The sequence below is a fragment of the Chiloscyllium punctatum genome, chromosome 25 (assembly GCF_047496795.1).
Source record: "Chiloscyllium punctatum isolate Juve2018m chromosome 25, sChiPun1.3, whole genome shotgun sequence".
In the NCBI taxonomy this organism is placed as follows: Eukaryota; Metazoa; Chordata; class Chondrichthyes; order Orectolobiformes; family Hemiscylliidae; genus Chiloscyllium; species Chiloscyllium punctatum.
Window position 1 is genome coordinate 73,026,501 of NC_092763.1, and position 24,100 is coordinate 73,050,600.

Below are 24,100 nucleotides of genomic sequence, written 5' to 3' on the forward strand. Positions count from 1 at the left end.
TTGAAGCATGTAAAACTGTTTTATCTCAGATGCTGCCAGACCTGCTGAAGTTCTCTAGCAATTCCAGTGCTGTTTGTTTCAAATCTCCAGCATCTGTAGTTCTTTGTTTGACTTTTCACAAGAGTTTAGCAATGAGCATGTTGATTGTTAGGCCATCTACATTATGATCAATAATCCCCTTCCAAGAAAAAGTACTTAAGTGACAATAAAACACTTTTTAGACACTGAGTGGCCATTAAAAAATTCATAAAATTAATTATTATTTTTTCTTCTTAAGCTGGCTAATGACTGGAAATTTTATATCTTATAAGAACATAAGTGAACTAGGTGATTTTTATTATTTGAAGATACCAGTGTTGGACTGAGGTGTGCAAAGTTAAAAATCACACAACACCAGGTTGTAGTCTAACAGGTTTATTTGGAAGTGCTAGCTTTCAAAGTGCTGCTCCTTCATCAGGGGGCTGTGGAGTACACAATTGTAAGATACAGAATTTATAGCAATAATCTTTTGCTATAAATTCTGTGTCCGACGATCTTATACTCCACAACCACCTGATGAAGGTGCAGCTCTGAAAGCTAGTGCTTCCCATTAAACCTGTTGGGAATATAACCTGGTGTTGTATGATTTTTAAGTAGATGATTTTTTCAGTGACAATTTGATGGTCATTATTTCTGAAATATTGACTTCATTAAATTCCCCAGTAACTCTGGTGGGGATTGAAGCTGAGTGTCCAGATCAAGCCTCACTCAGGAACTTGGGACAACACCTGGAGCACCTCTTACCTGGCTTCCAGAACAGGAACTGACGTCACGCGCACGGCAGCTGACTTGCGAGACTGGCGGAAGTGCGTCATAGGCAAGATGGAGCGCTTGGACAAGGTGGTGTTGAACACGGCTCCGGTGGCCGACTTCAGGGGGTGAGTGCCACGGGCCTTCAGCCTGAAGCCAGCTACGGGACGGTCGGGGGCCATTCGGCCAAAGCGCCGCGCGGCACCATCCCCGCCGAGGCAGCCGTGCGGCGGGCCGCCCGTCCATTTGGTCCGTGTTGCCTCCGGCCGGGACACAAAGGTTCCGGATCACCCTGTCAGGCCTTGTGCAAGCGACATTTATTATCTGTCCCTTCTGTCTGTGTCTGTGTCTGTGTGTGTTCACAGTTGCAGTCGCTGCTGTGCAGTTGGCGAGCGAGCTTTTAACTGTATCTCTCTCTGAAGTATCGGTTGCAATCCGTTCTTGTTTAGGGAGGCGTTTGTAAAGACACGAATTGACCTGGGAAAGAAGCCACAGGTTTTGCAACCGAGACTGGGTGAAATTTGAAATGGAACTTTTGGGGAAGTAGGAGAACTCTGGGTATTCTCCTTAAGCATGTGACTGAACGTAACTTTTAGCTTTAAGCAATTTCAGGAATGACTTTGCAAAGTTACTCCTTTTTATTTTGTTCGGTTGTCTACAGGCCCTGTATGTTATCAGTTTGGTAACAAATCCTGACTAAAGTGAGCAACGAGTGCCCCTGACGTGGGGAATTATGGTAATTAAAGTGTAATCCAATTCGTGGGAGTTTTTAGATTCTAGGAAACCTCTCTAAGTGCATATGGCAAAAATAAAAGTATTTATAGAATCATACTTGCAGCAACACCTCATTAATCCAACACTGATTTTCTGTATCAGCTATTTTAAACTTTTCATTCTGCTTTTAATATTTTTCAACCTGTTACATAGTTTGTTTCTGAAGTTGGGCTGAGAGGTGGCAAATGGAGTACAATGCAGATAAATGTGATTCACTTTGGGAAGAATAACAGGAAGACAGAATACTGGGTCAATGGAAAGCCTCTTGGTATTGCTGACGTGCAGAGGGATCCTAGAATCCATGTACATAGATCCCTCAACGTTGCCACCCACGTTGATAGTGCTGTTAAGAAGGCATATGGTGTTAGGATTTATTAGTAGAGGGATTGAGTTCCAGAGCCGTAATGTCATGCTGTAACTATACAAAACGCTAGTGTGGCTGCACTTGTATTGTGTACAGTTCTGGACACCCCATTACAGGAAGGATATGGAAGTATTGGAAAAGGTGCAGAGGAGATTTACCAGAATGTTGCCTGGTCTGGAGGGAAGGTCTTATGAGGAAAGGCTGAGAGACTTGGGTCTGTTCTCATTGGAAAGAAGATGGCTAAGAGGGGGTTTGATAGATACATACAAGATGATCAGAGGATTAGATGGGGTAGACAGTGAAAGCCTTTTTCCTAGGATGATGATGTCAGTTTGTACAAGGGGGCACAGCTACAAATTGAGGGATGATAGATTTAAGATAGATGTCAGAGGCAAGTTCTTTACTCAGAGTGGTAAGGGCATGGAATGCCATGCCTGCCAATGTAGTTAACTCAGCCACATTTGGGACATTTAAACAATCCTTAGATAAGCACATGGGTGATGATGGGATAGTGTAGAGGAATGGACTTAGATTAGTTCACAGGTCGGTGCAACATACAGGACTGTAGGGCCTGTTCTGTGCTGTATTGTTCTATGTACTTTGGCTGAAATACATGGTGATAGAAATGTTCTCAAACTTTCCTTTAATTCTGTTTTGTGATTGGCTTAAATTTGTGCTGTTTGACCTTTTCTACTGGTCAGTGAGATAATTTAGAACTTGGTGATTTTTGATAGTGAATAAGAACATTAAAAATTTGAATAAGAGTAAGTTATTTACCCCATCAAACTTGCTCCACCATTTTGAAGGGTCATGGCTGTTGTGTGCATTTATGGTCACCACACTCTAGGAAGTTTGTGGAAGCTTTGGAGAAGGTGCAAAAGAGGTTTACCAAGACAATGTATTCAAGAACAACTGGTACCCAGTAAGCACAGTCCATCAATTCTTGCACAACAAACTTAAACAAGAAGAGAGACACGCCCAGAGACACTATCCACACTACCATAGATTAAAGACCTCTCGAAGATACTGACCAGACTACTCTAGCGCCTCTGTATTATGGTAGCCCACAAACCTACCAACACACTGAAACATCTCTTGATGAATCTAAAGGGCCCTGTACCAACAATCAGCAGAATAAATGTCATATACAAAATATCCTGCAAGGACTGCAACAAACATTACATCGGACAGACTGGCAGGAAACTAGCCACCAGGAGAATGAGCACCAACTAGCCACCAAAAGACATGGCCAAGTATCCATACACACAGATGATGAGGGGCACCAATTTGACTGGCACAATACATCCACCCTGGGGCAGGCTACACAAAGACATGCATGGGAATTCCTTGAGGCCTGGCATTCAAACCGGAACTTCATCAAACATTGATTTGGGCCCCATTTACCAACCACTCAAAAAGAACCAGAGGTGATATCACCCACCTCAACAGACCAAGGCACTTAAATAACAAGTGGGACAGAACACCAGCGCTTCACCGGAGGCTCACTGTTACCGAGCATGGTGACAAAACCTCTGTGACAAACCTTCCAGCTCAGCGAGCAAACTTCAACCTGAACCAGAACCTGAGCTACAAACCTTCACAACAATAGCACACTGATCCATGTTCAATAAGACTTAAACTGCACCTTATGGCTCATGTTATGTTAAGCTGTTTAAGTTGATGTGGAGATGGCAGTGTTGGACTGGGGTGGACAAAGTCAGAAGCCACATGGGTATTGTCCAGCAGGTTTATTTGGAATGACAAGCTTTCGGAGCATATCCCCTTTGTCAGGTAAAGTGAGAGAGAAGCACACAGATACAGAATTTATAGGCAGAGGGATCAAGGTCAAAAAGACCAAACAAATGGTGAGTGGGGTGTAGCATAATAACTCTGAACGTGATCGAAGGTGTCAGACGGTGAGTAAGGTATCAACGGCCGAATAACAAGTGAATGGATGACCTATAATTCGATTAAATGAGGCAGAGAGGTAATTACAAAAAATTAACAATAAGGTGTTGCTGGAGACTGGAATGACTGGAAAAACATGATGGGTATAACAGTTGCATGCTGTGGGTCTAACCAGACCTAACCAAAACTGTGTCAAGTAATTAAGGTAGAGAGATCACAACAATTTATCAAAGTGATTGGGGTCAAAACAGGATATAAGGAAGATTTTACAGATACAGAAGTGTGATGGGGTCATCAAGAACCCAAGGTCATGGTTGAGGCCATCTTCCTGGGTATGGAACTTGGCTATCATTTTCTGCTTTATTCTGGATTAGTGGTGCTGGAAGGGCACAGCAGTTCAGGCAGCATCCAAGGACCTTCAAAATCGACGTTTCGGGCAAAAGCCCTTCATCAGGAATAAAGGCAGTGAGCTTGAAGCGTGGAGAGATAAGCTAGAGGAGGATGGGAGTGGGGAGAAAGTAGCATAGAGTACAATGGGTGAGTGGGGGAGGGGATGAAGGTGATAGGTCAGGGAGGAGAGGGTGGAGTGGATAGGTGGAAAAGGAGATAAGCAAGTAGGACAAGTCCGGACAAGTCAAGGAGACAGTGCTGAGCTGGAAGTTTAGAACTAGGGTGAGGTGGGGGAAGGGGAAATGAGGAAACTGTTGAAGTCCACATTGATGCCCTGGGGTTGAAGTGTTCCGAGGCGGAAGATGAGGCGTTCTTCCTCTAGGCGTCTGGTGGTGAGGGAGCGGCGGTGAAGGAGGCCCAGGACCTCCATGTCCTTGGCAGAGTGGGAGGGGGAGTTGAAATGTTGGGCCACGGGACGGTGTGGTTGATTGGTGCGGGTGTCCCAGAGATGTACCCTAAAGCGCTTTGCTAAGAGGTGCCCAGTTTCCCCAATGTAGAGGAGACCACATTGGGAGCAACGGATACAATAAATGATATTAGTGGATGTGCAAGTAAAACTTTGGATGTGGAAGGCTCCTTTAGGGCCTTGGATAGAGGTGAGGGAGGAGGTGTGGGCGCAGGTTTTACAGTTCCTGCGGTGGCAGGGGAAAGTGCCAGGATGGGAGGGTGGGTTGTAGGGGGCGTGCTTGGTGATTCGGTGGTGTTGTGTATCTCGAAGGCTGTCTTGGTGGGGGGAGGTGCTGACTCACAGATCAAATGTCCTTGAACATTGAAGTGTTCCTCGATTTAGAGGGAACACCCCTGTCTGGTATTTGTTTCTTGGTGCCCATTTGTCCATTGTCATACCGTCTGCATTGTCTTGTCTATATACCATGCCTCAGGTCATCCTTTCCTTTAATGTATGAGATGGACAACATTGGCTGAGCTGCATGAGTATCTGCCATGTACGTGGTTGGTGGTGTTACCACTTGTGATGGTAGTATCCATGTCGAGTATCTGAAATGTCTTGTAAGGTTGTGTGGTGTTATGGTCGATGTCCTGAAGGCTGTGTAGTGTGCTGCAGACAGTAGCCTGTTTAAGGTTTGGTGGTTGCTTTGAAGGAGTAGGAGTGATCTTGGCGAGATGCTTAACGTCATCAATGACGTGTTAGAGGCTGCAAAGAACATGGCATAGTCTCTCTGCTGTGGGGAAGTAGTTCTAAATTGGAGGAAGGCTAATTTTGACAGTATCAGACAAGAACTTTGAAAAGCTGATTGGGGATAGATGTTCGCAGGTAAAGGGACAGCTGGAAAATGGGAAGCCTTCAGAAATGAGATAACGAGAATCCAAAGAAAGTATATTCCTTTTAGGGTGAAAGGAAAGGCTGATAGGTATAGAGAATGCTGGGTGACTAGAGAAATTGAGGGTTTGGTTAAGAAAAGGAAGGAAACATATGTCAGGTACAGAGAGGATAGGTCGAGTGAATCCTTAGAGTATAAACGGCAGTAGGAATATACTTGAGGGAAATCTGGAGGGTGAAAAGAGCACTAGATAGCTTTGGCAAATAGAGTTAAGGAGAATCCAAAGAGGTTTTACAAATACATCAAGGACAAAAGGCTAAATGGGAAAGAGAATAATGCCCTTCAAAGATCAGCCCCATAGGAGATGGGGGAGATACTAAACAAGTATTTTGTCTCCGTGTTTACTGAGGAGAAGGACATGGAAGATATAGAATGTAGGGAAATAGATGGTGACATGTTAAAAAAATCTTCATATTACAGAGGAGGACCTGCTGGATGTCTTGACATGCGTAAAAGTGGATAAACCCTCAGACCTGCTCAGGTGTACCCCAGAACTCTGTGGGACGCTAGGGAAGTGATTGTTGTGCCCCTTGCTGAGATATTTGTATTGTCACTAGTCAGAAGACTGGAGGTTGGCGAATGCTATACCACTATTTAAGAAAGGTGGTAAGGACAAGCCAGGGAACTATTGACCAGTGAGCCTGACATCGGTGGTGAGCAAGCTGTTGGAGGGAATCCTGAGGGACAGGATGTACATGTATTTGGAAAGGCAAGGACTGACTAGGAATAGTCAACATGGCTTTGTGCATGAGAAATCATGTCTCACAAACTTGATTGAGTTTTTTGAAGCAGTAACAAAGAAGATTGATGAGGGCAGAGTGGTAGACATGATCTATATGGACTTCAATAAGGCATTTGACAAGGTTCCCCATGGGAGACTGGTTAGCAAGGTTAAATCTCATGGAATACAGGGAGAATTCGCCATTTGGATACAGAACTGGCTTGAAGGTAGAAGACAGAGGGTGGTGGTGGAGGGTTGTTTTTCAGACTGGAGGCCTGTGACCAGTGGAGTGCCACAAGGATCGGTGTTGGGTCCACTATTTGTCATTTATATAAACGATTTGGATGTGAGCATAAGAGATATCGTTAGTAAATTTGCAGATGACACCAAAATTGATTAGATTAGATTACTTACAGCGTGGAAACAGGCCCTTCGGCCCAACAAGTCCACACCGACCCGCTGAAGCGTAACCCACCCAGACCCATTCCACTATATTTACCCCTTCATCTAAGACTACGGGCAATTTAGCATGGCCAATTCACCTAACCTGCCCATTTTTGGACTGTGGGAGGAAACCGGAGCACCCAGAGGAAACCCATGCAGACACTGGGAGAATGTGCAAACTCCGCACAGAGTCGCCTGAGGCGGGAATTGAACCCGGGTCTCTGGGGCTGTGAGGCAGCAGTGCGAACCATTGTGCCACCGTGCTGCCGACATTGGAGGTATAGTGGACAGCGAAGAACGTTACCTCAGATTACAATAGGATCTTGATCAGATGGGCCAATTGGGCTGAGGAGTTACAGATGGTGTTTAATTTAGATAAATGCGAGGTGCTGCATTTTGAGAAAGCAAATCTTAGCAGGACCTATGCACTTAAGGTCCTAGGGAGTGTTGCTGAACAAAGAGACATTGGAGTGCAGGTTCATAGCTCCTTAAAAGTAGAGTCACCGGCAGATAGGGTAGTGAAGGAGGCTTTTGATATGCTTTCCTTTATTGGTCAGAGTATTGAGTATAGGATATTGGTGAGGGACCACTGTTGGAATATTGCGTGCAAGTCTGGTCTCCTTCCCATTGGAAGAATGTTGTGAAACTTGAAAGGGTTCAGAAAAGATTTACAAGGATGCTGCCTGGATTGGAGGATTTGAGGTATAGGGAGAGGCTGAACAGGCTGGGGCTGTTTTCCCTGGAGTGTCGGAAGCTGAGGGGTGACCTTATAGAGGTTAATAAAATCATGATGGGCATGGATAGGATAAATAGGCAAAGTCTTTTCACTGGGTTGGGGGAGTCCAGAACTAGAGGGCATGGTTTTAGGGTGAGAGGGGAAAGATATAAAAGAAACCTAAGGGGCAACCTTTCACGCAGGAGGTGGTGCGTGCATGGAATGAGCTGCCAGAGGAAGTGGTGGAGGCTAGTACAACTACAACATTTAAAAGGCATCTGGAGAGTGTATGAAAAGGAAGGGTTTAGTGGGATATGGGCCAGGTGCTGGCAAGTGGACCAGATTAGGTTAGGATATCTGGTATGTATGGATGAGTTGGGCTGAAGGGTCTGTTTCCATGCTGTGTATCTCTATGACTCAATAGATGCACTGGATGACTAGCGGTATTCTATTGATTGTTTCCTTGTCTTGTCTTCTGAGGAGGTTATGGTTTTTTGCTGTGGCATTTCAGAACTGCCGATCGATAAGTTGAGCATCGTATCCCATTCTTATGAGGACATCCTTCAAAATCTTTGTGATAATTGCATTCCTCCTCATCTGAGCAGACCCTATGTATACACAGGGCTTGTCCATAGGGAATGACTTATTTAACATGTTTAGCGTGGAAACTAGAGAAGTGCAGCTTTGTGAGGTATTCCAAGTGATGTGCTGTGGTGTTTAGTCTTGATGGAGATGCATGCTTCCAAAAATGAGACTGTCTGTAATGATCCATTTGGTATACAGTATCCAAAATAGCACAGTGCTGTCTGACCTAACTCATGTTCAGAACAAATTTACGTTTGCACTTTGAACTGTTCAACCTCTTTTCTCTGAAACCGCATTACCTCATACTTTGCATTAAACTACTTCTGTCAACCATTTTCCCATTTTGCTAGTTTGTTTTTAACCTCTTACAAGTCCATTGTTCTCCTAGTCTAAGAGTTTATTTGCTTGAGAAGCAGTTTAGAGATGGCTCACTTAACTGATTCCTGGGATGAGGGTGTTATCTGAATGAGAGGTTGAGTCTACATCCCTTCAGGTTTAGAAGAACGCAAGTTGATCTTATAAAGATCTTGGGAAACTTGGTCAGGGTGGATGCTGAAAGGATGTTTTCCCTTGTGGGAGAGACTAAAATTAGGGGACACAGTTTAAAATTAAAAGTCTGTTTAAGCTGGTGATGAGGAGAAACTTTTCCGGAGTTTCATGAATCTTTAGAAGTCTTCCAGAGAGTAGTGGAGGCGGGGTCATTTAAAAAAAAATTAAAAAGATTAAATAAAACTTTTTAAATTTTCTGTTAGTGGTAGATAAATTCTTGACTAACAAAGAAAGCACAGTGTATTAAGGGTACACATGAAGGTGAAGTTGGAATCGTTCTCTGATCAGCATGATCATAATCTTATTCAGTTGCAACACACACACGAGGAACCAAATGGCCTAACTCGAATATTTGTACTTATCCTGAGATTATTTGTCTCCTTAGTGCTCATTAATTTGATATGAATTATAAATATTTCACCTTTCTTACTGCAAATGGTCAAGATACTGGGTTTCAACTTCCTAACCTCTTAAGTAGTGCTATTGCCCCAATGTGTTATTTATTTATAAGGAGGATTGAAAAGTAGTCCACAGAGACTTCCTTCAGTCTGTGATGCATCCAACCATAACTTCATGATATATCCAGGTTAAAATCCAACTGTTTCAAAATGCCAATTTGTGTTCTGCATTTATATCTTGACACTTCTCCACTTCGTCCAGTGCACTTTACTTAACAGGTGTATGAGAGTCAGTCTTTTAATATGTCTCTCATGCCCTGTAAATAGAAGAAAAATGCAAAAAGTTGCAGTCCAGAGGGATTTGGGTGCTAGAAAGTTAGTACACAGGAGCAGCAATTAATCAGAAAGTCTAATGGAAAATTGTTCTTATTACAAGGGAGTTGGAATAGAAGCCTTGGGAAGTCTTGCTGCAACTGTATAAGATGCTGGTGAGACCCAATCTGAAGTACTGACAGACGTTTTAGTCCCTTTATTTCAGGAAAGGCTTTATTTCATTGGAGGCAGTTCAGACAAGGTTCACTGGGGTGTTTCCCAATATGGAGGGATTGTCTTATGAGAAAGGCTGAGCAGGTTGGGATTCTGCTCGTTGAAATTTAGCAGAATGAAAGATGCTCTTTTTGAAACATATTTGGTTCTTGAGGGGCTTGACAAGGGAAATGCTGCGAGGAAGTTTTCCCTCAGGGAAGAATCTAGGACAAAAGGGCATAGTCTCACCATAAAGTGATGCCAATTTAAGATTGAGGTGAGGAGGCATTTATTCTGAGAGTTGAGTCTTTGAAACACCTTGCTGCAGGGAGCTATAGGGAGAGAGTATATTTAATACTGCAAATAGATTCTTTAACAGGAGGGGAATTGAGGGTTATGGGAAAGACTAGGAAAGTGGAAATGAGGAGTGTTGAATCAGGCATGATTCAATGGACAGCCTATTCCTGTTTCTGTTTCTTATGGTCTTTTCCTCTCTTGGGAAATAAGGCAGAGCAGGTGAATGAGGTATCAATGGGGGAGCACTTTGGGGCCAGTGACCATAATTCTATTACTTTTAAGCTAGTAATGGATAGATCGAGTCTAAAAGTTGAAGTTCTAAATTGGAGGAAAGCTAATTTTGATGGTAATAGGCAAGAACTGTCTGTGGAGTTTGCACATTCTCCCCGGTGTCTCCGTGGGTTTCCTCTCTCAGTCCAAAGATGTGCAGGTCAGGTGAATTGGCCATGCTAAATTGCCCGTAGTTTTAGGTGCATTAGTCAAGGGTAAATGGATCTGGGTGGGTTACTTTTCCGAGGGTCGGTGTGGACTTGTTGGGCCAAATGGCCTGTTTCCACACTGTAAGGAACCTAATCTAATCAAACTTTAAAACGCTGATTGGAGGCACATGTTCACAGGTAAAGGGGCGGCTGGAAAATAGGAAGCCTTCAAAAATGTGATAGCTAGAGTCCAGAGAATATATTCCTATTAGGGTGAAAGGAAAGACTGGTGGGTGTAGGGAATGCTGGATGACTAGAGAAATTGAGGTTTTGGTAAAGAAAAGGAAAGAAACACTTGCCAGGTATAGACCGCAGAGATCAAGTAAATCGTTAAGAGTATAAAGGCATTAGGCATATACTTAAGAGGGAAATCAGGAGGGCAAAAAGAGGACATGAGATAGCTTTGGCAAAAATAGGTTAAGGAGAATGCTAAAGGGTTTTATAAATGCATTAAGGACAAAAGGGTAACAAGGGAGAGAATAGGGCTCCTCAAAGATCAGCAAGGTAACAACGTGTGGAGCTGCAGGAGGTGGGGGAGATCCTAAATAAGTATTTCGCATCAGTGTTTACTGTGGAGAAGGTATAGAATGTGGGGAAATAGATGGTGGATGCCTTGAAATGCATAAAAGTGGATAAATCCCCAGGACCTGATCAGGTGTACCAGAGAACTCTGTGGGAAGCTAGGGAAGTGATTGTTGGGCCCCTTGCTGAGATATTTGTATCACTCATAGTCACAGGTGAGGTGTCGGAGGATTGGAGGTTGGCCAACATGATGCCACTGTTTAAGAAAAGTGGTAAAAAAAAAACTAGGGAATTCTTGACAGGTGAGCCTGACATTGGTGGTGGACACGTTGCTGGAGGGAATCCTGAGGGACAGGATGTACATGTATTTGGAAAGGCAGGGACTGATATGGGATAGTCAACATGGCTTTGTGTGTGGGAAATCAGGTTTCACAAACTTGAGTGAGTTTTTTGAAGAAGTAACAGAGAGGACTGATGAGGGCAGAGCGGTGGATGTGATCTATATGGACTCAGTAAGGCGTTCGATAAGGTTCCCCGTGGGAGACTGGTCAGTAAGGTTAGATCTCATGGAGTACAGGGAGACCTATCCATTTGGATACAGAACTGACTCGAAGGTAGAAGACAGAGGGTGGTGGTGGAGAGTTGCTCTTAAGACTGGAGGCCTCTGACCAGTGGAGTGCCACAAGGATCGGGGCTGGGTCCACTGCTTTTTGTCATTTGTATAAATGATTTGGACGTGAACATAGGTATATTTGGTAAGTTGACCTCCAAAACTGGAGGTGTCGTGGACAGAAAAGGAGGTCCCCTTAGATTACAACATGATTTTGATCAGATCGGCCAGTGGGCTGAGGAGTGGCATGCGGAGCTTAATTTAGATAAATGCAAGGTGCTGCATTTTGGAAAAACAAATCAGAGCAGGACTATACACTTAATGGTAAGATCCCAGGAGTGTTGCTGAACAAAGAGACCTTGGAGTGCAGGTTCATAGCTCCTTGTAAGAGGAGTCGCAGGTAGATAGGATAGTGAAGAAGGCGTTTGGTATGTTTTCCTTTATTGGTCAGAGTATTGAGTATAGGAGTTGGGAGGTCATGTTGAGGCTGTACAGGACATTGGTTAGGCCACTTCTGGTCTCCCTCCTGCCAGAAGGATGTTGTGAAACTTGAAAGAGTTCAGAAAACATTTACAAGAATGTTGCCAGGGTTGGAGAATTTGAGCTATAGGGAGAAGCTGAATAGGCTGAGGCTGTTTTTCCTGGAGCATCAGCGAGTGAGGGGTGATATAGAATCTTATACGATTCTGAGGAGCATTGATAGGATAAATAGAGCAAGTATTTTCACTGGGGTTGGCTAGTCCAGATCTAGAGGGCATAGGTTTAGGGTGAGAGGAGAATGATATAAAAGAGTCCTAAGGGGCAACATTTTCACGCAGAGGGTGGTGCATGTATGGAATGAGCTGCCAAAGGAAGTGGTGGAGGCAGGTATAATTACAGCATTTAAAAGGTGTCTGGATGGGTATGTGAATAGGAAGGGTTTGGAGGGATATGGGCCAGGTGCTGGTAAATGGGAATTAGATTAGGTTTGGCTGTCTGGTTGGCATGGACACGTTGGAGTGAAGAGTCTGTTTCCATGCTGTGTATCTCTGACTCTGGCTAATTAAAAAATGACAGCTTTGCATTTATGCCATGCTCTTTCATGACCACCAAATGTTTGAAGCTCGTTCTGAAGTATTATTCCTTCTGCAATACAGAAAGTGGACTTGTCCTTAACAAACAAAGATGTGATCTTTTCAGAGTTTGACAATAAGGTGGAAAATCTTTTTTTCTTCTTGCTTTGGGGCCTGTAGGTTTATACTTTCATGTTCTTAGCCTTGGTAGGTAGTTCTGGTTAAAACTAGTTGAAAAGTTGCTAATGCAGTCTTGTTAAAAACAGACATGTTTACAGTAATCACTATGTGATCTGTTAACAATTTTTTTAATTTTCAGAAATGATGGCTCCTTGTTAACGGTACTGAAGACTCTTCTGTTTTTCACATTCTTAATGATCACTTTACCAATTGGTTTATATTTTGGGACAAAGTCTTATGTGTTTGAAGGTAAGTGTCTTAATAAAATGATTTTCTGCTGTAACGATTAGCTTCTTTCCATTGATTTGGCAATGAGTGATGAACTGTATCGTGTTAACTTGGAAACAGACCCTTCCCTCCAACTTGTCCATGCCAACCAGATAGCCTAATCCAGTCTAATCCCATTTACCGGCACGTGGCCCATATCCCTCCAAACCCTTCCTATCATATACCCACCTTGTGAAACCTGAACTAGTATTTTCATAGTTTCAATTGATTTTCTTAAATGCCAAAAGGAGTCAAGTATTACAAAAAGCTACTGAGATGGTTGATCTTATGATGGCAGTAATTCAAAGGTATCCAAATAAACAGGAACTATGACAAGAAGTAGGCCCTTCAGCCCCTCTTCTAGATCATGGCTGTTTTTCTAGTTCAACTCTATTTCCCATACTATCTCTGCATTCTTTATCTAGAATTCTATCAAATATTCTTGAACAAACTCCGAATGTGCACAGCCTTCTGGTTCAGAATTCCAAAGATTCACTACCTTGAGAGTGCGGAAATCCTTCATCAGTCCTCACATCAATATCCTTTAATGTGAGACAATGCCCTTTTCCTATATCCCCCATGTTGACCCTTTTATAATTTTGAGTTTCAGTAAGATAACCTCTAATTCTTTTCAACTGGAGAGATTTCAAGCCCAATCTCCTGATTCTCATGAGCAGGTTTCAAATGTAAAAATCTGTACCATTTTCTTCTTGCTTTTTATTTCCTGTCCTAGTTTTATTTTGATATTTTAAACACCATTCTAGTCCACGGTTTGGTTTTAACTTAGAAAGACAATGTTTAAATTAGCTGCTCTGTCCCAAGGAAGAATCCGCTCTGTTCTTGCTCCTGATTACAGTGCATAGAGTCATCCAACACAGGGACTGGCCCTTTGCACCAAACTAGTCCATACTGACCAAAAATATCTGTCCCCACTAATCCCATTTCCCTGAACTTGGCCCATATCCTTCTAATCCTTTCCTATCCATGTATTTATCCGAATGCCTTTTAAATGCTATTAATGTACCCATTTCAACCACTTCTGCTGGCAGCTCATTCCGTAGGCATACCACCCTCTCTGCAAAAAGATGTTGCCCTCAGTTTCCCTTTTATTCTTTTCCCTCTAGTCCTCGATTCTCCAACCTTGGGGAAAAAGACTGAATGCATTCACCCTATCTCGCTGAGCTGTAGGTTTGATATCCAGACTTTTCATTACCTGGCTAGGTAACATCATCAGTGGCAACCTCCAAGTGAAGCGAAGCTGTTGTCTCCTGCTTTCTATTTATATCTTTCTCCTGGATGGGGTTCCTGGGGTTTGTGGTAATGTCATTTCCTGTTCGTTTTCTGAGGGGTTGATAGATGGTATCTAGATCTATGTGTTTGTTTATGGCGTTGTGGTTGGAGTGCCAGGCCTCTAGGAGGAATTCTCTGGCATGTCTTTGCTTAGCCTGTCCCATGATAGATGTCTTGTCCCAGTCGAAATAGTGTTTTTTTTTATCCGTGTGTAGGGCTACGAGGGTATTAAACCTACAGCTCAGCGAGCAAACCTACACCCTAAACCTCAACCTGAGCTACAAACCTACACAAACCTTGCAAAAACCTATGGGCGCAACACGCTACAATTGACCCGAAGATGGGAAAGGAATGCCATCCGAGAGAGTTCCACCCGCGAACAACTGTACTTCCTGCATGAATGTTTAAGAAAACAGGTACTACCAAAATGTCTCTAATATAAACTGCCGATAAAAACACCTCAAGCCAGAAGTTTAACAGAACAAAACGGCCACAGAATGCTCTGAGAACTAATCAATGACGCCCACCACAGACTCCGAAAATACAACCGGGAAATTGCGCGCCAAAAACCGTTATTCAAACAAGCAACAAATTAAGAATGGACAGACACGGTAGAACAAGCCATAAACACCAAACAACAACAAACACAGACAAAGAAAAATCGGGACCTGAAGAAAAAACTTGACAAACTCTCAAAAAAAGACAAAACTGATAACACAGGGGTATGGCTAAAGAACTTATCAGACCGGACCCTATCAGACACAGAAAAAGCGGTACTAGTAAAAGGATTGAATTTCAATTACTGAGACGCTGACAGGAAGGATTTCCTAGCGGCATTAGAAACCACATTGAAGGACAACAATCTCATGGAAGAAACACAACAAACGATCAGACAGACAGTTGCACCTACTCTGAGCCGAAAGAGAGAAGGAAACAAACTGAACACACAAAAGAAAGCCCTAGAAAACCTCAAAAAAGACAAAAACATCGTTATATTACCTGCAGACAAAGGTCGGCTCACAGTCATCCTGAACAGAAGGGACTACGTAGAGAAAGCCAATGTACTACTCGCAGACACCAACACCTACCAAAAGGTGGCGCTAAACCCAACCCCACAACTAGGAAACAAAATTACATATCTCTGAAGAAAATTACACAATTCCAGACAATTAAACAAGACGGAATTCCAGAAAATGAAACCCAATGGGACCAACACCCCACGATTCTGCGGACTACCAAAAATCCATGAACCAGGAGCCCCCCTCAGACCTATAGTCTCACTACCCGGAACACTAACTTACAGACTGGCCAAAGAACTACACGCAAGACTGAAGTACCTAATAGAAGAGTCACAGCACTCCATCCACTCCACCCAGGATTTCCTAAAAATCATCAAAAACACCAAAATAGAGGAAGACGAAGTAATGATCTCATTTGACGTAACAGTGCTATTCACCTCCATCAATATCGACCTGGCAAAGGAAACACTTACCACACTTTTAGAAGAGACCATCACACACCCCCCAACCACCATCAATCACATTACCAACAAAAACATCGTGAAGCTAGTGGACCTGTGCCTCACCACCCACTTCACCTTCAACAACATAGTCTACAAACAAACCAGCGGCACACCCATGGGATCTCCGCTATCAGGATTGATAGCCTTTGCATTACCGCTTCTGCTAGAACAAACAGCCCTACCAATCATCAAACCAAAAATCTGGGTTTGCTACGTAGATGACACCTTTGTCATCACAAAACGAAACAAGATAGAAGAGACATTTAACATCCTCAACAACACCCTCACAGGCATAATGTTCACCAAGGAGGAAGAAACCGACAACAAACTCGCATTCCTGGACGTCACAGTCGAAAGAAAGGACGAGGGAGAATTACAAACCTGCGTATACAGAAAACCGACAAACACTGACCAAATACTCAACTACACCAGCAACCATCCCAACACACACAAACAAAGCTGTACCAGAACACTGCAGCACAGACTAACTTCGAAAAACAGAGGAGAACCACCTATACGACATATTCAAGAAGAATGGATACTCAAAAAACACAGTGCGCAGATTCCTCAGGAACAAACCACGACAAGCAGACCAAACACAGCCAGAAACCCTAACCACCTTACCATACATTAAAGAAGTTTCAGAAATGACAGCCAGACTACTGAGACCCCTCGGAATCCTAGTAGCACACAAACCCACCAACACTCTCAAACAAAAACTAACAAACTTAAAAGACCCAGTACAGCCCATTGACAAAACCAATGTCATCTACAAAATTCCATGCATGGACTGCCACAAACACTACGTAGGACAAACAGGAAGAAAGTTAGCCACCAGGATACATGAACACCAGCTAGCCACAAAAAGACACTACCCTCTCTCCCTCGTAGCCCTACACACGGATTTAAAAAAACCCACCATTTCGACTGGTACAGCACATCTATCCTGGGACAGGCTAAACAAAGACATGCCAGAGAATTCCTCCTAGAGGCCTGGCTACACCAACCACAATGCCATAAACAAACACATAGATCTAGATGTCATCTATCAACCCCTCAGAAAACGAACAGGAAATGACATCACCACAAACCCCAGGAGCCCCATCCAGGAGAAAGATATAAACAGAAAGCAGGAGACAACAGCTTCACTTCACTTGGAGGTCGCCACTGATGATGTTACCTAGCCAGGTAATGAAACGTCTGGATATCAAACCTACAGCTCAGCGAGCAAACCTACACCCTAAACCTCAACCTGAGCTACAAACCTTCACAAACCTTGCAATCACGCTATCCATGCCTCTCATGATCTTATACACCTCTGTAAGCTCCCCCTTCAGTCTCCTCTGCTCTAAAGAAAAAGTCTGAGCTTGTCCAACCTCTCCCTATAACCCAGACGATTGAGTCCAGGCACTATTTTTGTAAATTTTTCTGCCCTCTTCATTTGCCATTTCTCAGCCCACTTCCCCAGCTGATCAAGATCCTGCTCCAATTACTGATAACCTTCCTTACTGTCCACGATACCGCCTATTTTAGTGTCATCAGCAAACTTACTAATCATGCCTTGTACTTTTCATCCAAATAATTGATACAGATATTAATGACTTCGATGAGGGAGTCGAAGGGTGGGTCAGTAAATTTGCAGATGATACGAAGATAGGTGGAGTTGTGGACAGTGAGAAGGGCTGTTGTCGGCTGCAGAGGGACTTAGATATGATGCAGAGCTGGGCTGAGGAATGGCAGATGGAGTTCAACCCTGCCAAGTGTGAGGTTGTCCATTTTGGAAGAACAAATAAGAATGCGGAATACAGGGTTAATGGTAGGGTTCTTAGTCAGGTGGAGGAACAGAGGGATCTTGGGGTCTATGTACATAGATCTTTGAAGGTTGCCACTCAGGTGGATAGAGTTTGTAAGAAGGCCTATGGAGTATTATCATTCATTAGCAGAGGGATTGAATTCAAGAGTCGTGAAGTGATGTTGCAGCTGTACAGGACTTTGGTTAGGCCACAGTTGGAGTACTGTGTGCAGTTCTGGTCGCCTCACTTTAGGAAAGATGTGGAAGCTTTGGAGAGGGTGCAGAGAAGATTTACCAGGATGTTGCCTGGAATGGAGAGTAGGTCGTACGAGGATAGGTTGAGAGTTCTCGGCCTTTTCTCGTTGGAACGGCGAAGGATGAGGGGTGACTTGATAGAGGTTTATAAGATGATCAGAGGAATAGATAGAGTAGACAGTCAGAAACTTTTTCCCCGGGTACAACAGAGTGTTACAAGGGGACATAAATTTAAGGTGAAGGGTGGAAGGTATAGTGGAGATGTCAGGGGTGGGTTCTTTACCCAGAGAGTGGTGGGGGCATGGAATGTGCTGCCCGTGGGAGTGGTAGAGTCAGAATCATTGGCGACCTTTAAGCGGCATTTGGATAGGTACATGGATGGGTGCTTAATCTAGGTTAGAAGTTCGGCACAACATCGTGGGCCGAAGGGCCTGTTCTGTGCTGTATTGTTCTACGTTCTATGTTCTATAACAAACAGTAATGGGCTCAGCACTGACCCTGAGGCACACTGCTGGTCACAGGCTTCCAGTCCAACAGCCCTTCTTGAATAATAGCACAACGTTTGCTACCCTCTAGTCTTCTTCCAGCACCGCACCCGTGGCTAACGATGATGCAAAATATCCGCCAGGAACCCCGCAATTTCTTCTGTAGCCTCTTGTAGTGTTCTTTGACCTGATCAGTCATACCTATGAGATTTATCCACCTCCATTCTATCCATTCTAATATATCCAACACCACCTCTACTGAGATATGGGCTGTCTCCAAGATATCACTACTAACTTCCCCAAGTTCCCAAGTCGTCTTGTTTTTCTCCATGGTAAACACAGGAGAAATATTTGTTGAGAACCTCACCCATCTGCTGCAGATTTGCACATACATTTCCACTTTGGTCCTTGATGGGCCCTAATCTCTCTCTCGTTTTTCTTTTTCTTTTCTGGTGAAACCAAAGACTCTTTATTAATCTTCTCAACCAAGGCTATCTCGTGCCCCTTTTTCACCTTCCTGATTTCCGTCTTCAGTAAACTCCTGTGTTTCCTGTATATCTTCAGGGAGTCCCTTGATTCCAGCTTCTTATACCTGGCCACACCTTTTTTTTTTCTGGTCAAAGCCTCAATGTAGAACATAGAACATTACAGCACAGTACAGGCCCTTTGGCCCTCTGTTGCACTGACCTATAGAACCAATCTGAAGCCTATCTATCCTACACTTACCATTTTCATCCATATGTTTATCCAGTGACCATTCCTTAAAGTTGGCGAGTATCTCCTGTCATCCAGGGTTCCCTATTCCTGCCAACCTTGCCTTTTACCCTCTCGGGAACATATGGACCTTGAACTCTAGATATCTCACTTTTAAAGACCTCCCACTTGCCGGAGGTCACTCTGTCTGCAAACAAACTACTCCAAAATAAATCCTTGCAAGCTCCTGTCTTAATTCCATCAAAATTCGCCTTGCCTCAATTTAGAACTTGAACTTGTGGACCAGTTTTGTTCCTTTCCATAATTATTTTAAAATTAATAGAACTATGGTCACTGGTCCTAAAATCCTCCCCACTATCACCTGTTCCTGTCCTATTTCCCAAGAAAAAGTCGCGTTTTGGCCCTTCCCGAATTGGACTCTCTGTATCCTGCTTGTGGAATCTTTCCTGGATGCACTTAACAAATTCCACCCCATCTAAGCCCTTAATGCTCTGGAATGTGCTTCTTAAGTTTCTCTTCAATCTGCCATTTTTGCCTGTGTATTTACATTGATGGGAGAAGCAAAGTTGACACCTACTCTGAATTGCTAGGAGTAACTGGATTGCCTCCTGATTTAATACCCCATTTCGCTTAGAGTAAAAATCTGAAACCATGTTATTCCATAATGGGCAAAGTAGTTCTTAAAATGGATATTGTGCAATATGATGCATATAATTTTAAAATATGTTTCAAGCACAATGAAATGTTATTAATATACTGCAATGCTACAAAATATTTGCATTCCACAAACTTGTTAATCTCTAAGATCATGAGTGGAGAAGCTAGACTGGAATAGGATGCTATCTGTCGCGTGTGATCTCCATGTTTACGTAAAGGAAAAAAGAATTCCTGCATCTGCAACTGCATCTCACTCTTAATGAATTCCAAATATTCAGCATTAGTACAAAGGTTTTACTACTACTGTGCTACCTCTGTGGACTGTTTTGTCATTTGGTATGCTATCCTTCCTGAATAAAAATTTAAGTATAATATTAACAATCACTTGCATTCCTTTTCTACTGTACTTTCACTGCCTCAATATATAGTAAACACGAGCAAGTGAAAATTAAGACATGTTTGGATCTTGCTTTTTGTGCAACTATGTTGCTTATTTTGTTTCTGCAACATATTTTGAGGAACCAAAAGTCAAAGTTGTGACATGGAAACTCTTTTACAATTCATCAGTATAATTGAATCCTTAGATTTGGTAACTGTTGAACATTATAACTTGCACGTACAGGTATAAGTTATTTGTATTTTGCGATAGCATATTTTCAGACTGTAGGCATTTTTGATTTAAAATTACAGGATTTTAAACTGGATCCATTTGTCTGTGTTTGGCCCATATCCTTCCAAACCTTTCCTATTCATGTACCTGTCCAAACACCTTTTAAATGTTGTAACTGTACTTGCTTCTATCACTTCCTCTGGTAGTTCATTCCACGTATGGGACGCCTTATGTATGAAAAAGATGCCCCTCAGGTGCCTTTTAAAATCTTTCTCCTCTCACCTTAAAATTATGTCCTCTAGTTTTGAACTCCCATATCCTACCCTGCTAATCACCTTATCAGTGCCGCTTACGGTTTTGTAAACCTCTATAAGGTCACCCCTCGGTCTCCTATGCTGTAGGGAAAAATGTCTCAGCCTATCCATCCTGTACTTTTAAATAAATCCCTCCAGTCTTGGTAACCCCCTTATAAATCTTTTCTGCAAGCTCTCTAATTTAATACCTTTCCTATTGCAGGGAAGCCAGAACTGTACCCGGTACTCCAAAAGTAGCCTCACCAATGTCTTGTACAACCTCAGCATCCCAACTCCTATATTGAATGGACTGAGCTAAACATGAAGCCCTTTGGAAATAAAGATGTCTTGTAATAAGTGGAGTGATTATGAAGTGCCACTTATAGGCAAAACTAGACAATTTGGATGTGTCAAGGTCACATGAACAGCAGTGAAATCAATGGCCAGCTGCTGTATTGTATTGAAGTTGGATGCAGGTTAAATGTTGGCCATGGCACCTGGAGCAACCTTTTACATCAATTTGAGAAGACAGACATGGCCTCTGTTTAACTTGATCTTTGTCTAGATTATCTGTTCCAAGTCTCTATAGTGGGGGTGGAACCCATGACTTCTGTTTGGGTAAGGGAGCCATGGCTGATATTTGTATAGCATTGGGGATGCACAGAATTTACTCCCAAGTAGGCTGAGTCTACAATAAAATGCATTAAGGTTCACTGGGGCCACTACTGTTTACTGCAATCTAACAAAAACGGAATAATCTTTTTCTTTGACCTGTTTTGCTTTTCAGTATCATCCCATGCAACAAGGGTCCATTGTCAATTTCATGTCAACCTCTTCTCAAAAGAAAAGCACTATTTTTGGATCAAAGAGTAGCATTGTCTAGTTGTACTTTTTTTTAACTAGCCCTTTTTGTTTTGTCCCTCAGGTACACTTGGAATGTCAAACAGAGACAGCTACTTCTATGCCGCCATTGTTGCTGTGGTGGCTGTTCATATTGTGCTAGCCTTGTTTGTATATGTGGCATGGAATGAAGGCTCAAGGCAATGGCGTGATGGCAAGCAGGATTAAGGGCAACAGTGTGTGAATGGGATCAGTCTGTTGTCATTCAAGCTTCAATCTTGGTGGTTGTAGCAAAAAAGAGGCAGAAGAGTGACTGAAATGCAGACTGTAAAACCCATGAGATTCTTTTAAGGTTGGAAGTATTGCTGCAAAATGTGGAAAAAAAAATGTTGTGGTATAGTCGAAGCTAAAATCAACTTTCAAAGACAATGTCTTAATTCCTCCATCTCGTAATTAATTCAACAACAGAATACAAGACTGTACACATGCACTTTAAAAGTACACTATTTGCATTAGCAATGTAACATCTGCAGCTTGAAATGTTTCTTGTCAACCTTTTAGTTGACAAATGTTAATCACATCTGTATAAAATTAAATGCTACTGTCACAGAGGCATTCTCGTTTAAGAGTAAGGAATTCTCGGAATTCTAATGTTTGCAGAGCCTAAGTTCAGAAAATCAATCTTCATATTACTGTCTATTTGAAATGGTGTTTATTTGCAATGTGAATATCCTGTAGGTGTCTACTTCTGTCTAGATTCATGATTGCAGTGTAATGTATATTCTTAATTATGGATTCCAATGAAGTAATCAATATTGTTAAAGGTGATCTGGTTAGCTCCATCTTTCTTGGATGCTATTAATAATTGTATAAGCGTGTAATGGTTAATGTAAAAGAGCCCAAAATTTAGAATATTTGCATATAAAATTGTTTTGTAAAATCCCTGTTCAAACTTCGCTATCTTTGTTCCATTCTCAGAAAGCGGCTGTAAGAATGTGAAATGCTTCATAAGAATCCGCCTTTTGCGATGAGCTCCTTCCATAGGGAATCTAATGTATCATGTTTATCTTTTCTGGTTCCTGTATGGTTTTACAGAAACAAGATTGATTTGCATAAGGAAAGTGAGGGATTTGGTTTTCCATTTAGTTATGGAATCCTGTCTTCGCACTACATTCCAAATTCCATGGCAGTTGTAAGGCTAGAATTTGCTAAGATCCAGGTGGTAACACTAGAATTACTAGCATAAAACCAAGACTGCACCTTGGAAACTTTTTAAAGTGGATAGCCAAAATGTTGACGCACTGTGCGACAAGAATTGTTTTCATGCAAATTCTCTCAGTGCGATTGATCAGGTTTTACTAGACTGAGGTAGTCCATATTATGTTTTTTGTTATCAAACACAAAGTACACTTGCTGAGCTCCATCACCCATTCCCTTCCCCACGTGAGGAGTAGACTATTAAATCATTGTGTAACTAATACAATTGGAGCATTATTGTAAATTGGGAAACATTGGTCAAAGAATCACTTAGATTTTCTGGAAGTTTAGTGTTTTTATTGAATTTAATAAATTCAAATCCATCCAGTTATGTTACTTTGCAGTAACAATCCCTCCTTGGTATGTGTCTCGGACAAATGGTGATTACATTATGAACTAAAAATTGTGAAACTTCCTTAACATTTAACAACTTTTAGATGAAACCTCAAATTGTGTTGTAAGCTGCCTTTTTAAAGTTATGTTACTGATGATCTAATTGTACTGTGAAGAAGTTATTTGGAATTTGTATTGTCCTTATTTATGTAAGCCTGTTATGTACTTTTTGGCATATAATAGATTCCTGTGTTTGCTTTTGTAATCATACACTCATCCTAAAACTTAGCTGACTTATTTAAATGTGATTTTTAGTTAGCTTCATGCAATTGCTTTCCAAGATGTAAAGAGGTCATATCTTTGTGCATTGTTACATCTAACTGATTTTTTTTTGAGGGGGGGAGTGGTAATTTCTGTTTTATAGGCGAATGTAACATGCTGGCATCCATTCCCACAGGCAACCAGAAAAATAAATGACTGGATAAATGGTTTTCAATTGTTACACTGAGAGATGAATTTTGCTAGGACAGGAAAACCTTGCATGTTAAGTTCAGTCATGGGATCTACCAAAACACATGGTTGGAGCTTTGGTCTATTGCCTTCTCTGAATGGTGACAATAATTGATAACATTTCCAGTTGAATTACTGTGTTATTTTTTATTTTTGCAGTGAAGGCATCATTTAAATTGAATATTGTAACGACTGAGAATGTTAATCTCTAGAGATGTTCAGTTCTAAAGGGGTATTGGATTCAGTGTTAACTGCTGTCTCTCCACAGATGTAGCCAGACCCATGTTTCTTCAGTAATATCTGTTTTTACTCACCATTCAAGCTTAGTGCTCAAATTGATGCATTAAAGTCAACCTCTAGGGTAGCGCAAGTCAGATGATTTGCATATTGTGCAAACTGATGAAAGGGCCTAACGCTGCCAATTTCAGTCCAGCAAAGTATCTAGTCCATCTCCAGTTACTCTGGAGGTGAACGTGTCACAAAGGTTTGCTTGATATGTGAAGCTAGTTGTTCCACGCTTCCAAAATGCTGTGGAAAAACCAGTGGCAATTGCTACTAATGGGATGCTACCCT

At 42.3% G+C, this 24,100-nt stretch overlaps 1 protein-coding gene across 1 annotated transcript; it reads left to right on the plus strand.

Moving 5' to 3' along the window:
• The first annotated feature begins 812 nt into the window (after nt 1-812).
• On the plus strand, nt 813-23,508 carry vma21 (vacuolar ATPase assembly factor VMA21). Its single transcript, XM_072595557.1, has 3 exons — nt 813-917; nt 12,842-12,951; nt 21,513-23,508. The coding sequence occupies exons 1-3, from the start codon at nt 862-864 to the stop codon at nt 21,653-21,655; spliced, it is 309 nt and encodes a 102-aa protein (XP_072451658.1). The 5' UTR covers nt 813-861; the 3' UTR covers nt 21,656-23,508.
• The last annotated feature ends 592 nt before the right edge of the window (nt 23,509-24,100 follow it).

What these genes read in the sequence shown, in the direction of transcription:
- vma21 (XM_072595557.1), top strand. Translation starts at nt 862, where the DNA reads ATGGAGCGCTTGGACAAGGTGGTGTTGAACACGGCTCCGGTGGCCGAC. An exon ending in CCGGTGGCCGACTTCAGGGG is followed by an intron (nt 918 to 12,841) that starts GTGAGTGCCACG and finishes TTTAATTTTCAG; the next exon opens with AAATGATGGCTCCTTGTTAA. An exon ending in AAAGTCTTATGTGTTTGAAG is followed by an intron (nt 12,952 to 21,512) that starts GTAAGTGTCTTA and finishes TTTGTCCCTCAG; the next exon opens with GTACACTTGGAATGTCAAAC.